This window comes from Canis lupus, chromosome 3, assembly GCF_048164855.1.
Source record: "Canis lupus baileyi chromosome 3, mCanLup2.hap1, whole genome shotgun sequence".
NCBI lineage: Eukaryota > Metazoa > Chordata > Mammalia > Carnivora > Canidae > Canis > Canis lupus.
In genome coordinates this window covers 14970796-14986703 of record NC_132840.1, presented here as the reverse complement: position 1 = coordinate 14986703, position 15908 = coordinate 14970796, and the positions used below count along the sequence as shown (strand labels likewise).

General features: G+C 48.5%; 1 protein-coding gene and 1 long non-coding RNA gene across 9 annotated transcripts in view; one reads left to right on the top strand and one right to left on the bottom strand.

Moving 5' to 3' along the window:
* Positions 1–15908, bottom strand: part of MON1B (MON1 homolog B, secretory trafficking associated) — a 37224-nt gene that overhangs the window by 5344 nt on the left and 15972 nt on the right. For 5 of the 8 annotated variants that reach the window (XM_072818971.1, XM_072818958.1, XM_072818968.1 and 2 more), the window contains 5 exons: positions 11556–11834; positions 4599–4756; positions 2328–2657; positions 982–1801; positions 479–626 (listed from right to left, as the gene is read on the bottom strand). In XM_072818971.1, the coding sequence (XP_072675072.1) occupies positions 479–626; positions 982–1801; positions 2328–2657; positions 4599–4756; positions 11556–11575 (1476 nt within the window). In that variant the 5' untranslated portion in view covers positions 11576–11834. The other 3 variants (XM_072818985.1, XM_072818987.1, XM_072818996.1) reach the window with 3 other exon arrangements.
* On the top strand, positions 5429–8467 carry LOC140629632 (uncharacterized). The gene is made up of 2 exons (XR_012027459.1): positions 5429–6312; positions 6589–8467. It is a non-coding gene; the product is annotated as an uncharacterized lncRNA (long non-coding RNA).

Here is a 15908-nt window from a genome sequence, read left to right as displayed (position 1 = left end):
CTCTCTGAATAGCTGACCCTCAACATGGGAAGTGAGGAGAGGAGCCCTGAGGACCTCAGGGGAGGACACACAGGTAGAAGGCACAGCCTGGGACCAAGCCTGTAGTGTTCACGAGTGCTGGGACTCCCAGAGGGATAACTAAATAAATAGTAGGGCTCATGCACAGGCAGGGCTTATGGGAAAGCAGTGGGCACACTGATGGTGGTTTATGGGACCTCTTCAAAGTCGAAGACACTGTACTGGTTGCTAATGGGGTAACAATGAAAGGAAGAGTGGTACAGGAGGCTTGTAGAGTGTGCAATTCTCATGTGTTTCAAAGACACACGTGTAATGATAGGAACAGCGCTGCCGGCCAAGGCATAGCCCAAGCGAAGGCATACTGTGACTCATGGTGCCTGTCATGGTCAGAGGGGACAGAGTGGAGGAAAAGGAGGCTTGAAGTCAGGAATAAAGTCTTTCAGACCCCTCTTGGACTCACCCAGGCCAGCAGTGTCTCCCTCTCGGCCACATGGTAAATGAGGCGCAAGGGTCTGGAGGAGCTGTGGAGGCGTGCGTGCAGACGGTGGTACAGGTCCGACAGGCGCTGCCGCTCCTCCTCCCTGCTGTATGGGGCCTCCAGCTCGGGGCTGCAGTGGTGGAGGGAGGGGAGGCCAAGGTCAGTGGGAGGCTTTCTTGGCTGGCCTGTCTCCCCTTAGTCTAGGGAGTTCAATTAAAGGAGGGAGCTGAGCCTCCCCCATTAGACTTGAGGTTTCTCAGTGGTTGGAGGCCCAGCTTCCCCAGCAAACGAGGGGGTTCCTGGAGTACTGGGGCCCTCTTCACCAGAATAAATGATTCCTTGAGGTTGGTGGTTGAGCCTCCCCCATCAGACAGACACCCATTCTATTCCATCCTTCTAGAGAATGCCTGGCTCTCTCCTGCCTCAAGTCTATGAGATGCTGAATCTTTCCTGCCTAGCCAACTGCCCACAGGGTCAGGGCCTACCTGGTAAACTGGGGCAGCTGGCGGTGATGGTCGGGGATATCCAGCGGCTTATAGAGGAAGTGTCGGAGGCCAGGTGCCCCCACAGCCTGCACACTGTAGGCAGGAGCATTGGTTGATGGGAAATTTGAGAAGCTGGCCGCCTCCCCAAGGGCACGCATGGCACCAAGGGTGTGCATGCCCTCTTCAACCAGGCGCCGGCAGGTGGCCATGTCATGGAAGGCCTCAGGGTCAGTGCCGAGTAGCAGCAGGCAGACCGGCATGGCATCCAGGCGAGCCACGTAGGCGTAGAAGAAACCGTCAGGGTTGAAGCGGGGCAGGCACACAGGTGCCCATGCCTCCCCTGCCGCAAAGGCCGGGGCACCCACCCAGTCGAGCAGCAGCTGCAGGTCAGCGGGGTCCAGCCGGCACTCGGCTAACACAGTCCGCTCCTGGGCTGCCGTCACCAGTCGACCTCCAATCGCCAGCACTGACAGTGCCAGGCCAGGTGCTGTGCACCGTCGTAGCAGTGCACCCAGTGCATCCCTCAGAGGGCGAGCCAGAGGCACACAACGCACGGCGCCCAGGAGCAGGGCACCAGGGTCCCGTTCCACACTGTCCAGAAGCCGGTCTAGTGTGCGCTCTGAACCGGCCAGCAGGCGGCGGAGGTCGTAGTTCTGCTTGCGTGCGAAGATGCGGGCCACACTCGCACGTGTCAACGTGCTCACGATCTGTGCGTGCACAGCTAGCAGCTCCCCCCGCAGCTGGGCTGCTGACTGAGGAGTCCTTGACACGGCCACCAGCAGCAGTGGGCCCTGCTGCAGGAACACCAGCTTGTGGTCCTCTGGGGGAGGTAAGGGAGGCGAAGGGGTAGAGATGGGTGAGCAGTGACTGGAGGGGTCAGGCGGGGCTCTTCTCCTCTTTCCCTGAACACACACACTCCTGGCCCAAGCTCACATGGTCACTCTATGGTACACTTGGACTAGGATAAGGACAACTTGGCAGAGTTTGGATGTTTGTAGAGACATGATGGGATGGTCAAGGAATCAGCTTAGACACACAGCATGGATCAGGGGAAGACAGAGCAAGGACTGACACAGAACCCAGAGGCACCCAACTCAGCCACAGAGCCCTCAAAGTCACGCTTGCAGATAAACAAGGAAGTACCCAGCCAGTGAGTCAAATCCAGGTGAGTTAATCACTCAGAACCAAGCAGGCCAAACAGACAGACAACAGACAGTTGCCTGGCCAGCCATCCACATACAGGGACTCACCCCTGGCTGCCTGGATAGTCTCCCAGGCAGCCAACCGGCCAGCCAGTCATTTTCCCAGTCACCATCCCCTGCTCTATCTCCTCCTCCTTTGCTCACCAGCATAGATGGCGCGGATGGCATCTCCTGCACTCTGCACGAAGGACACGAGGGCTGTCATCACACCCATGGTCGTCGACAGAGCCTCCACACTACCGTATCTTGAGTAGATGGGCTTGCCTGCCTCGCTCAGCACAAACACGTGCTTTCGCTTGCTGCGCCAGTCCTCATCACTGGGGTCCCCACCCTGGCCCCCAGAGCCACTCTCAGGGGCCCCCATGGGACTATTCTCGGAGGCTGCAGGATCCCAAAGCCCACAGGTGCATGATGGGGCCTCTGACTGGGGCAGTGGTGACAGCAGGCCAGGTGGCTGATCCTTCGTCTCGGATTCTGAAAGGGAACTCCTGGTGGGTCATCTGGCTGTGGACTCCCATTCACCCCATGTGCCCAAGGACTACCAAATCTCTACTAGTCCCCCCCAAAGACCCCTGATGCTGACACAGACCTCCAGGTGTGTCCTCCACCCTTCAATGACCTCCACATGGTCCCCCTAAAGCCCCAACAATCCAATCTCTCACTGTCATTACTGAACCCTCTATGTCCCTAGAGACTATTTAGTCTCCTTTCAGGAACTGCCACTTCCAAGTCTTCAAAGCACCATATTGCTTCTGAATGAACATTATTAATATCTTCATCTTCAGTGATCCCCTATAAACATCTCTGACCCCTCATGTATTCTCCTAGTATCTACTCACCTCATTGGCCACCATGACATCCACTAATATCTCTACATTCTCTCATTCCAATCCTTTCCCCTGCCCCACCCCTTCTTAATCCCTTATTTATTCTCATGGATGTTCACTGATCCCTAATGACCTCATTGACTCTTCTGGTCACCCATGTATATTTTTGGTGATAACCACTAATTCTCCCAATGACAGCCATGAATATCTACTAGCACCCTAACACCCTATTTACTCCCACTGCTGTTCACTAACATTCCAATGACCCTGCATTAACATCACTAATACCCGGTCTTAAATGACCTCCAGTGACTTCCCTGACACACAATCTATTTTACCCCGTGTGCATTCCATCCCCACTATGACTACCATTAACCTCTACTAACATCCAAGACTTTGATGACCTCCCCCGACCCTCTTGTATTTCATTCTTCCTTCCCCAATGACTACTGGTAATCTCCACTAACATCCAGGACTTCAGTGACCTCCTCTGACTTCCCTGATCTCCTTTTATTCTGATTGATAATCCACTCCCCTCCTTATAATACCCACCATAAGATACACTAACACACAGGACTATAATAATGATCTCCACCACCCTTCCTCATGGCCATCATTAACAATCAGCAATGAAACCCACGACTTCCCTTGACACTCTTCCCATTTCCAGTCAATGTCCACCGATCTCCCAGTGACAACCATTGTATCAACAATTTTCCCATAAAATCCCAATGACCTCATATTTCCTCATTCTCTGATTGACATTCACTGATTCCCATGTTCCCAATGATCCCTATGCCTCCCAGTACCTACCACTACTTGCCAATAATTCCCAAATTCGCTAAGACCACGATCCCCCCCCTCCCCCCACTTATCCTCAGTGATGCCCACTCATCCTTCCTGACGCCGCTGCTAACATCCACTCATTCTGATGTGGTCAATGAGCACTGATTCCCAATGACTCCCATTGAGTCTCCACCAAATACCTTTACACAACCACCTAGGTCTTCAAAACCCTCCTACTGGTCCTCCGACTCTCCAAATAATCTCACTGATGTCCACTGCCCCCTCACCAATGATCACCATTAACACCTGCTAATTTCTGGTTCCTTAAAGATTGCCGCCAACAACCCACCACTGAGCCCTCATAAACACTGAGTGTGCATTGGTTGCCCCTGATTCCCCTTCCCACCTCAATGACTTAAACAACACCCTACCCCCAAAAGACACTGACTTCTGAATAGTTTCCCTTCGGCTGTATTAACTTTCTTCCGGTCATTCGTTCATTGACCTAAACATCCTAAATCCCCATTGCCCCTCATTGACCCCCGCTGATCCCTTTCTGATTCTTCAAAGACCTGAACTCACACCAAGTCCCCAGTGAACATCCACTGACACCCACTGATTTCCTGTTCATTGCTTGGTGATTTAAATTACACTCTGTGTCCACAGTGGCCTCCTACTGATCCCGCTATGGTTTGGACTACTTTTCTGAGTCCAGAAGGCTCCTCGCTGGCCCCCCACTCCTCCCGCAACAGTGACACCCTCTCGGTATTCCTTCCGAGACCCTCGTGAGGGGAGGGCATACCTGTTTTCTCCAGGTCCCCGTCTCCAGGATCCGGCGGGTCCTCGTGAACCCCTCCACCGTCTCCAGCCTCCTCACTGGGGAACCGCGTGTCCTCCAGGTCCTCCGCGTCCCCAGGGGCCGGGGCAGCAGTGTCTCCTCCAGCCTCCATCTGCACATCCCTGTGGGGTAAGGGAATTGAGGGTGACAGCAAAAGAAACTTCTTAAAAGCCTCTGCTGAGCCCGGCCCTTGGACACAACCCTAGTGCTCGTTTCCCCTCGGGTTTCAACAGGATGAGACAAGCAAAAACATGGCCAAATACTTGCACCCTCCAACATTTCCCGAAAAGGGAGGTTCCAATGAGCTCCAGCAGACAAAGAGAGAGAAACACCTGTTTTAACCCCGTATCCCAGCTGGCTGGGTGCCATCCCTTCCCGAGCAGCCGAGCATCCCACTTCCGGGTGCGGCTCCGTCCGGCCACACTTCCCGGGGCGCGCCGCGCCGGAGGCACTTCCGGTTGCGGAGCTGGATTCGCTCGGCGCCGCGCCGGAGCCCGGGCTCCCGCCGCCCACTGGCGTCCCCTCACCGTTGAGACGACGCGTGCCTCTCCCGGGTTTACGTCGTCTGGTCGGGGACCCGACGAGCCGCCTGTGCGCCCTTCCGCCGCACCGGCTCGCACGGCTCTCAGGCGAGCGGGGCCGCCTCTCCTACAGCCGGCTGGCGGCGTGACGGGGGCGCGGCTCACGCTCAGCCAATCCGGAGCCGGAGGGCGGCACCGCCTCCCTTTGTGGCCCAATCAGAAGAAGCCTGCTCTGCCCCACCGGTTCCGCCCCCTCTCCGGCCGCGCCGGATCTCCACCAATACAGCGCGCTGCGCTGCGATTGCCCCCGCCCAATCTTGACTGACAAACCCCCGCGCCCAATCGGAGGCTCGGGCCGATTTCTCTCCTCACGCGGGGACTTCCGCAGCCGCGGTCGGGGTGGACTCCGGGGCGCGGCCAATAGGCGTGCTCCCCCGGAACTGAGGCGGAGAAGGCGAGCGGGCGAGGTGGAGTGGGCGGTGCAGAGAGGAAGTGCTTGACGGACAGCCGCCGCTTCCAATAGGAGGGCTGTGCGCAGACTGGCCAGCCTATGGGGCCCGGCTGCTCAGAAGCGAGAGGCGGGCTTCTCAGAAGTAGGAAGTGCTCGTGTGTCTCTCTGGGGTCGTCCGGGCAAAGGGCTCGACGGCCTCTGGAAAAGGTAGCGCGGGCCGTGGACGTGCTCGTGGAGAGGGCGGGGCGGGCTCACGAGGCAGCGTGCGGGCTGCTCGCGGGTTGCCCAGATCTGCCAAAGGCCCGCGGACCTCACTTAGGAAACAGCTCTGTGGGCGGAGCTATGCGGTTCCGGGGTGCGGGCTCCGAAAAGCCCAGGAGCCCTGGTGTCGGGGGAAATGCGCCCCAGCCTCGGCGTGCACCCTGGGCGGGCGAGGGGCAGCGCGACGCCCCCCCCGCCGCCCCCGCCGCCGCCCCCGCGCCCACGGAGGGCCCGCGCCAGCCCAGAAAGCGCCCGAGGCGACGTCACCGGGTGAACGAACCGACTCCGCCCCCATCGTGTGCCCGGCGAGATGCGAGGCGCGAAAACTCAGCTCTGCCCACGGGACTAAGCTTCTGGAGTCCAGTGAATCCCGGGACGAAGCCAGACCCTGGACTCACGCAAATACTTTTCCATCCTCATTACAGAGGCCCGAAGGAACTGAAGGGTATTTGGGTTTGTTTATAGGGCTGCTAAGGAGACTAAGTGTGCTCACATCCCAGAGTGGGCGTCTCCAGTGGGGACTTCTGCATTTGGGTCGAGTTGATCAATCTCATGCCCTTTGCCATCTCATTCTTCGCACAAACACTTCCGTACTGGGCTCCACCCACAAGCCCAGGAAGGCCTGTCCTTTCTAAGGACTTTCTTTTTTTTTTTTCATGAGGTCACTAGAACATTGTCCCCAGGTGTGCACAACCGTGCCTGCTTCTCTCCTTGCCCCCAGGATGCACAGCGCCTCTGAAACTGACAATGCGTAAAGCACACGAGGAACCTGCCTGTGCCCATCTGGACACGTTGTGATGCGCCTCCTGCCCACGGGTTCTTGTCTCTCTAGACTTCCTGAAAGCTAGGAAATTGAACTTGAATATATGGGTGGACATTGGAGTGGGAGGAACACAGCTGTGAGAAGAAACAAGGCAACTTGTCGTGTACTTGTGCTGTCACTTGTATGCACTGTGCAGGAACATCTGTGACCTCGATTTCACTACTACCTGTCCCTCTTCTGTTCCTTGCTAATTCTCTCTTTTCTCTGCCCCTCTCACTTTGTTCCAAGCTCTCTTCTCCGATTGGTATCACTGCTCCCCGCTCCTACTCACTGTTCCCTGCTGTGTTTCCTTGGTCCTCGCTCCCTCCCCTAGTTCTTTGCCTCTTCTTTCTCTACCTTGTCACTCTCCTTGCTTTGGATCCCTTGATCTTATTATCGCCCTCAAACTGGGTTGGGAAAAGGACTAGGGAGAAGAGGAATGATGATCTTAGCTACATGTACCACATTCTTCCATGAGGAAAGGGTTGGGTGCTTTCCTAAATACACAGTTTTGAATGGAACACCCCTACCCTGCATCCATCAAGTGCGAAGATTGAACAAGTTTAGCCTACCCTATGTAACTAACCAATGTAAATGGAACAAAAAAATTCATAGCCTTCTCTATTTCACCTGACAGACGTCTAGCCCCATTTCCAAGTTTACTATCCTCCATAAGCCAACCAATTTCTTCAAATTTCTAAATACCCAAACCTACTAATTTAACCAAGCCCTTAAACACTCCTTAAGTCATCGACCTCCATAAAACATCCAATGTCTCCAATCCCAAAACATCCCCAAATGCTGTCTTCACCCCAAGCCCCATCTTTACCACACTCACCAGTGTTCCTAAAACTCTCACTCTTCAAATGGAAGAGTTTGGAAAATGTCCAAAGCACCTAATCATTCCACACACCCCATGATCCATTAATCTACCCACATCCCTAAAGCTGCCAATTTCCACAAATCAGCAACCTTCCGAAAACGCTAGTCTTCAATACCAAATACACTAAAACCTCAACTTCCCCAAGGTCAACAACATTTCATGCCCATCAACCTCCTCAAGCCCAACAATGTCCGATGTCCATGCCCATCAATTGCCCCAACAATGTCCCATGCCCATCAAACCCACCATATCCTTATGCTATTCAGCCTCTCCAAACTTGCAAACTTCCTAAACACACCATACTGCCTGAATATACCCATTTATTCAAACACATCAAACCCTTCAAACCTCTATCCTCTCACAAGGCATCAATATCTCCAAACCTTCCAAGCTCTTCAAGTCCTGCCTTTTCCATGAGGTTCAAATCCCTTTCTCAGCTCCCCCAAGCCACCAGTCACATAACTTCCAAGTGTATCAAGCCCTAAACCAATCCACTGAATTTCTCAAACCTCAAATGGCTAATTTCTTTAAGTCTCCAAATACCCATCCTTGTTTCCCTAATCCCGTATCCTCCATAAAGCCCAAATCTCTAAGTCCATTGAAATCCCACCATCACTTTCAATCTTCTCTCTTCCTCAGATCAGCACATTCAAACTTCCCTAAAATATGAACTGTCCAATTTCTCAAAGCCACTGATTTCTCCAAACAAGCAACTCTCCCCAGCACAGAAAACTGCCCGTATAGCAGCCCCCACAATCCTGCCAGATTATGGATGTCAACAGCCTTTCTAAACCATGCCATCTTCCCAACACCATTAGGTGCTGTCAGTTTTGAGGTCCTCTATTTGGACTATCTCTTGCTCTGGGTGCTGGTGGGAGGGAGTGTAAACTTAATAAAATTCCTCAATTCATTCAATTCCTTGTTGATATCTTTGGTTTCTCTTTTATCTAAGAACCACATCCCTGTGTCCGTTCCTTCTTGCTTGGAGGCACGCCATCTCTTCCCACTGGGAGCAACCAGACACTGGGAGTAAAGAGAGTATGAGATACAGACAGTCTAAGACCACAACAGGCATGGCATGAACATTGCTTGGCATTCTTTCTTTCTTTTTTGAATGAAGTATGGTTGGCATACAGTGTTACAGTAATTTAGGTTTCAAATGCCAAAACCTCTGTGGGTCCAGGGAGAAGACTCTGGATTTGTGGTGGGCCTGGTCCTAGGTTGAGTGCTCTGTCTCCACAGAGGATACACAGCCCTGAAGAATTGGATCTGACAAGTGACTGGAGCCTGAGGGCCAGGGTCAGGCCAAGTGTCGCTATCAGAACTGTGGTGATATTTTTCCCCAACATGCCTGTGACATTCCTCAATCTGTTTGACCCTGGTTGTAGGGTGAAGAGGTTGATCTGTGATAAAGAATGCAGAGACTGATAGTGCAGGGCACACAGCTCAGAAGAAAGCAAACCCCCTTGCATAGACAATTTCAAAACTCAGAGTCCTTTCCCATAAAAGGTCATGGCTCAACCCAGGGTAAGGCCACTGTGTGGCCATCCTGGGGTTGGGTGGGGTGAATAGACACAATCACTGATCTGTTGCAGTCTCATGACTAGTCCTGGATGTGTACTGTGTGGGAAGAACCTGGGGCAGACCATCTACTGAGTGTCTGCCCAGCCCTGAGAGGAGGGCCTGCTTGGGTCCATAGACTGTTCTCCAGAGATTGTTCTCCTACTCTGGAGGAGAGTTTGTTCATTCGTTCTTTCTCCATCTCTTCTCTTCTCTTTTTTCCCCCTTTCTCTTCTTCTTTCTTTCTTTTGGCTTAAATGGGGGTAGAACCTCATTTGTAAAGCCTTGTTATTTGTCACTGCAATTTTATTCCTTTCTAAAAAAGATGTATTTATTTTAGAGAGGGGGGTAGGGAACAGGGGAGAGGGAGAGGGAGAATCTCAAGCAGACTCTACCACCGGTGTGACGCAGGATCAATCTCAGGACCCTGAGATCATGACCTGAGCCAAAATCAAGAGTCGGATGCTTAACCAACTGAGCCACCTAGGTGCCCCATCACTGTAATTTTATTCCTAATAAATATGGTAAAATTGATACTAATGTTTAGTATTCAGAATAATGGCTCACTAAAAATACCTACATCTCAATCTCAAACCCCTTAACCTGTGAATCTATGGCCTATATGGTAAATGGAGCTTTGCAGATGTGCTTAGATTAAGGTACTTGAGTTGAGGAGATTTATCCTGGCTTATCCAGTGGCTCAGTGTTATGATATGAGTCCTTAAAAACAGAGAACATTTCCCAAATTGAATCATAAATAGTTATGAAAATGGAATGCGTCAGAGAGATTCTACATGGTTGGTTTGAATATGAACACAGGAGGCCAATGCTGTCAGCTTCTGAAATTTCACAAAGCAAGGCACAGATACTCCCGTAGACCCTCCAGAAGGGAAAATAGTATTGCTAATATGTTGATTATAGTCTGGTTGAAGTTCTGACATACAGAAATGCAAGAGATCAAATCTGAATTAAGATATTAAATACGTGGCTAAGCCTGTGGTGTTATGTTATATACATAAGTGAGCTAATACGTAATAATATTAAGAAATGCACAAAACAGTCATAACAGCAACATACACTGAGGGATTAACATGTACCAGACACAGCTCTCTGTGTTCCATGTGCTTTTCAAGTTATTTGAGAATACATTGAGAATACAATGATCATGGAAGAAAAATTATTCTCATATCACATTAAAGAGGGACAGAGGGGATGAATGTCCTGTCCTGAGGAAAGAGAGCCAGGAAGAACATAGCCTAATTTTAGTCCTGGGGTCGTTTGAAGCCTGGTTCCATTCTTGTCTCCACTGTTTCTCCCAGGGTGATTAAACAGAAACTTGCTACAAGTATCTAGTATCTATATTTTGTCCATATTATATTGATACACTGCTGGTGTCAATAGATCAATAAATACTGATGTCAGAAAATGGGTGAAAAAATGCAGCTTCAGGAGTTTAACAACAGGAAGATAATGCTATCGACACTTTTCCATCCTCATTCCCTGCACAACCCCGCTCTTCAGCTGCTGTGGCAGCTGTGCTGCGGGGGGCGGGGTGTTCCAGGCACCCAAAAGGTCCTAGTGAAACAGCAGGGTTCTTTTTCCCTCCTTCACCAAAGATTTTCCTTTCTTTCTTTTCCACACACGTTCTCCTTACAGATGATCAAAAGGCCTGAGGGACAAATGATATCTTCAAATTAGCTAGGTCAGTGATTCCGTATTATAAGAACAGTGAGGTTGCCTTTCCAACAGAGATTTCCTCACATGGGGTATGTTGACCTCTGCCAGGTTTCTTTGTCTTATTATCTCACAAAATGGACTCCTGAATCTTGGACCCCATGCATGCACCAGGTCACCCAGAATGCCCCTCACTCCAGGCATCCCGCCCACTGAGTCACCCCCTGATAGCTGTATTCACAGATCTGGCAGCTCTTGGCTATTTCTGCACCTGCTTCAGGGCTTCTGAGCCTCCAGGATTGACCACCTATGACCTCCAAGCAGTGTGTGCCTGTCAGTGGACATCTGTACACACTGTGCTGACCCTTTTGCTATAGCATCTGTTCCTGTGTGGCGATTTGGATAGTAATAAATTATTTTTGACCAAGTATAATATGATTTCTTGCAGAGAGGTCAACAAAGATGAGAAAGAAGATTGTGAGAGAAGAGAGAGAGTTACATCTTCTAGTTTGAGTAGCTCTAGGTTGAGTAGGCTCTCCAGTTTCTGCAGCCAGGTCCTGGTGCTAGTTTTACTTCCTATCTTCTGTTTCTTTCCTCTATTTTTTGCTCCCTTACCTGGAACAATGCTCCTTCTTTCTGCTCTTGCCTGGCTCTGTGCTCTTGCACTCATCCCATCTCTCTATTTTGAATGGAGTAGGACTCAGGGAAGGAGGGTTGGGGGTTAGGTTTGCTGAGGTTTCCCCCCTCCCCAGATTATTATAGCACTTACATGACTTCGGTCAGCATCATACTGTAATGGTGCTGGGCACCTTTGTCCTCTCTGATGACTTGCTGTACCCCTCCCCACACGTGGAAGAGAGCAGCACTTGCATCTTCTGGTATCAGGCCTGAATGTATCTTCCAGTTCCTTCATGTCATGCCATCTCATGGCATGGTCTAAGACTATGACACTCCCAGAGAGCACTTAATCACGTAGTCCATGAGCCACCTGAAGCATTCAAATATTATCTGTATGGGTGTTCTTCATGACTTTCTCTTGGTCTGAGTGCTGCAATAAATGAGAGGTGGTTTGTTGAAATGTGTAAATGCGTACACAACTCTTTATCTGGATTATGCATCAACAAACTCAAGGAAGTTCAAATATTAATAAGCTACAAAGAATGTAAAAATCTCATCATTTTGACAGATAGTATCTATACCTTCATTCAATTCCTCTTCCCACCTCATTCTTTTTATTTATATAATTGCAATTAAAAATATAGATGTGCTTTAAAAATATAGATGTTCTTGTAAACTAGGATTAGACAATACATAGTGTATACACGCACACAATGGAATATTACTTGGCCATCAAAAAGAATGATATCTTGCCATTTGCAATGATGTGGATAGAACTAGAGTGTATTATGCTAAGCAAAATGGGTCAGTCAAAAAGGAAAAATACTATATGATTTCACTCATGTATGGAATTTAAGAAGCAAAACAGATGAACTCAGGAGAAGGGAAGGAAAAATAAAATAAGATAAAAACAGAGAGAGAGAGAGAGAGGCAAACCATAAGAAACTCTTAACTCTAAGGAAGAAACTGAGGATTGCTGGAGGGGAGGGGTTGGGAGATGGGGTAACTTGGTGATGGGCACTAAGGAGGGCATGTGATGTAATGAGCACTAGGTGTTATATGCAACTGATGAATAACTGAACTCTACCTCTAAAAGTAATAATATACTATATGTTAGCTAAGTTGAAATTAAAAAAAAAACAAAAAATAAATAAATAGAAATGAGTAAGAATTTCATTTGGAAGGCAGTGTTCATTACTGTTGCAATTTTATTCCTAATAAATCATAATGAAAGAAATATGTAGAAATAAGAAGAACAATAATCCCTACTTCTTACTTCTGAAACCTGTCAGTGTTATCTTACATGGCAGAAGGGACTCTGCAATGTGATTAAGTTTGGGGATCTTTAGAAGACGGAATTTTTCTGGACTACGCAGGTTGATCCAATCCTAAATAAAATATGAGTTTTTTTAAAAAAATAATCTTTCATGGCTGTGCTCAAAATTAGGTTTAATGGAAGAAGGAGGTTTAATGGAAAAAGGAGGGGTGCCTAGGTGGCACGGTCAGTTCGGCCTCTGACTCTTGGTTTTGGCTCAGGGCCTGATTTCAGGGTAGTGAGGTCAGGCCCCACGTTGGGCTCTGTGCTCAGCTCAGAGTCTGTTTGAGATTCTCTCTGCCCCTCCTGCTTGTTATCTCTTTCTCTCTCTCTAAAATAAATAAATAACTCCTAAAAGAATCAATGGAAGAAGGACATGAGAGAGATGCTCTGTTGCTTGCTTCGAAGATGAAGTGGTCCAAAAGCCAAGAAATGACAGTGTCCTATAGAATCCCCCCAAACAAGGAAACAGATTCTTCCCCGGGATCTCCAGAGGGAAAGCAACCCTGTTGACACATTGGTTTTAGCTTGGTAAGACCTGTTTTGGACTTCTGACTTACAGAACTGTAAGATAATATATTTATGTTGTTTTAAACTGCAAAGGTTGTGGTGCCATCTAACAGCAGTAAGAGGAGCTAATACAGAATCATTTTGAAGATTTCTAAAAAAAAAAAAACCAGCAATAAATATTGAGTTGTTAATGTGTGCCACGTACTTCTCTATGTGCTTTACTGTTGATTTTGACACTGTATTTTGAGGAGCAGAAAAATATCCTGCTCTGAGATGTCATACCTAAATGAAATACATCTTGGATTTGATCCTAGGATAGTTTGAGGCTGGCTTGATTCATTTAAACATTATTTTTCACAGGATGATTAAAGGAAAACTTTTGAGGAATCTCAACTATGTGTTTCCATGTTCTATCAATATTATACTGATGCTCTGGTGGTGCTGATGTCAGCAGGGTCACACAAAGTAGATCCAGACGCAGAAGCTGAAGATGACTGGCATGCACACCAAATGCTCATAGAAGATTCAGTTATCTTCAATTTGCATCTGGTTTTCCTATAAAACAGGCTAAGAATTTAAGTAAAATTAAACAGGAAAAAGTTTAGAAAGAAACATAATCCCTGGTCCTGAGTAAATGAATGATGGTTGCCTCTGTCCTCAGGCTTGATTCCAGCTCCCTACCTGCCCGACCTGCCTCAAGTTTTTTGCCTGAAGGAAGACACAGAATATCTGTGTTTGCTGTATATTAATCCATGATATGGCTAGGGTTTACTGTCATCACTAAACCCGTCAAATTTCCTTTCCTTTGCTTTGCAAGTGGCTGACATGGGATTTGATATTTTCCTATTTCTAACCAGACTTCCCAAGGCATGGTGTGGGAGCCCATGCCGATAATGGTGCCCATAGGAAACATGAATAGTGATCCAGGTGATCCTTTTGGAGGTAGCTAATAAAAGAAGATGATTTCAGTCTGATGAGTCCCAGCTACTTTCACCCATTTCCTATTTCCTACTCTGGTAGATGGCCAGAGGCTTGATCTTCAGATTAAAAGGTGGGGGGTGTGACTCACAGGCTATCCTGAGATTGACAATCTACTCTTAAACTCTGGCTTCCTGCAGGACCTTCCAAACTGGCAAAAGCAGGTAGGAACTCCATGTGTTCTCTGCCATTAGTCCCTGGGGAGACATTCTGTTTCCCCCAGGGCCGCAGAGATCAAAGATGGTAGATATTTTACAGAATCCATCCTATTTCAGATTTGAGTGGGTAGATTAAGTTTTGCTGTGAGACAGTTGCAATTTACCTCTCCCTTGTGCTTTGTTAGACCCTCACCATGAAACATACCCTCCTGCTTCCCTCTACTGTGGTGTTGTCCCTGTTTGTCATCTTTGCTGTATCTGATTATAATTGCTTCCAGCATAAACCCCGAACTATTTATTTCAACTTAAACATTGGTGTGCTTGGTGAACATAAGAAGGGCCACCACCATGAGTCTCATGGGGATTCTCACCAGAGGTTACTGAAGGTTGAAAAAAATCTCCTCCTCCAAAAGGTTGCTGGCCAGGGAAACTCACTGATTTCCATAAATTCTATCATTTGGAGGCTTGAATATAGGTGAATGAAGAGAAACTTGAATCTCTAAACATGAGGAGGGGTAGAGTTTTTATTGAATATTTTCTTCTTTGTTGGTAAAGACTGGAGAGTCATCCACATTACTCACAAGCCAGCTGTTTCATGATTTCATCATCACCTAGGTGAATCATTCTGCTCCTCCCCAAACTCATCTCCCCACAGACACACCACCCCCTAGACCTTACTGCAGCGAGGAGGTGAGGAAGGTGAGTAGGTCCTGGTGATGCAGCAAGACCATGGCCCACTGTCTCATAAGAGCTTCTCTATCCTTTAACACTCTTCCACTTTCTTCTTACAGATGGTCAAAGGTACTGTGCCCTTTGAAATTTTTGAATATAGACTAAGCCATCATGTGATAACATGTCTATGAATATATTTCCCAATGAAGAGTTTCTCATATAGGTGACCTAACCCAAGACCCATGTCCACTTATCTCCCTCCCCTGCATGGACTCTTTGACATGAGCCACATTTGTGAGGATGGCAACATGGTCACTTCCACTCCTGACTCTCTCCTCACAGAGTGTTCCAAAAGATACTCTGTCCTCTGACCTGGCTGTCCTGTTTATACCTTCCTTTGGGTGTCATGAAATTCTAAATCTGAAATCTATGGGTCAAAATGTATGTATTCTTGTCTATGGACATCTGGACATACTGTGCTGATCCTTTTGTTACAGGATCTGCTCCTTTCAGATCCTCTGATTTTTAAAAAGGTTTTATTTATTTATTTATTTATTTATTTATTTATTTATTTATTTGAGAGAGAGAGAGAGAGAGAGAGAGAGAGAGGCAGAGACAGAGACAGAAACACAGACACAGGCAGAAAGAGAAGCAGGCTCCATGCAAGGAGCCTGATGTGGGACTCAATCCCAGGTCTCCAGGATCATGCCCTGGGCCAAAGGCAGCGCTAAACCGCTGAGCCACCTGGGCTGCCCAGATCCTCTGATTAATAAAAAAAAAATCAACTAAATGTGAGAAAGGGTGATATGATGTCCTGGGAGAATGTCAGCAAATACCAGAAACAATGCCTTCATGGATACTAAGAGGCAGA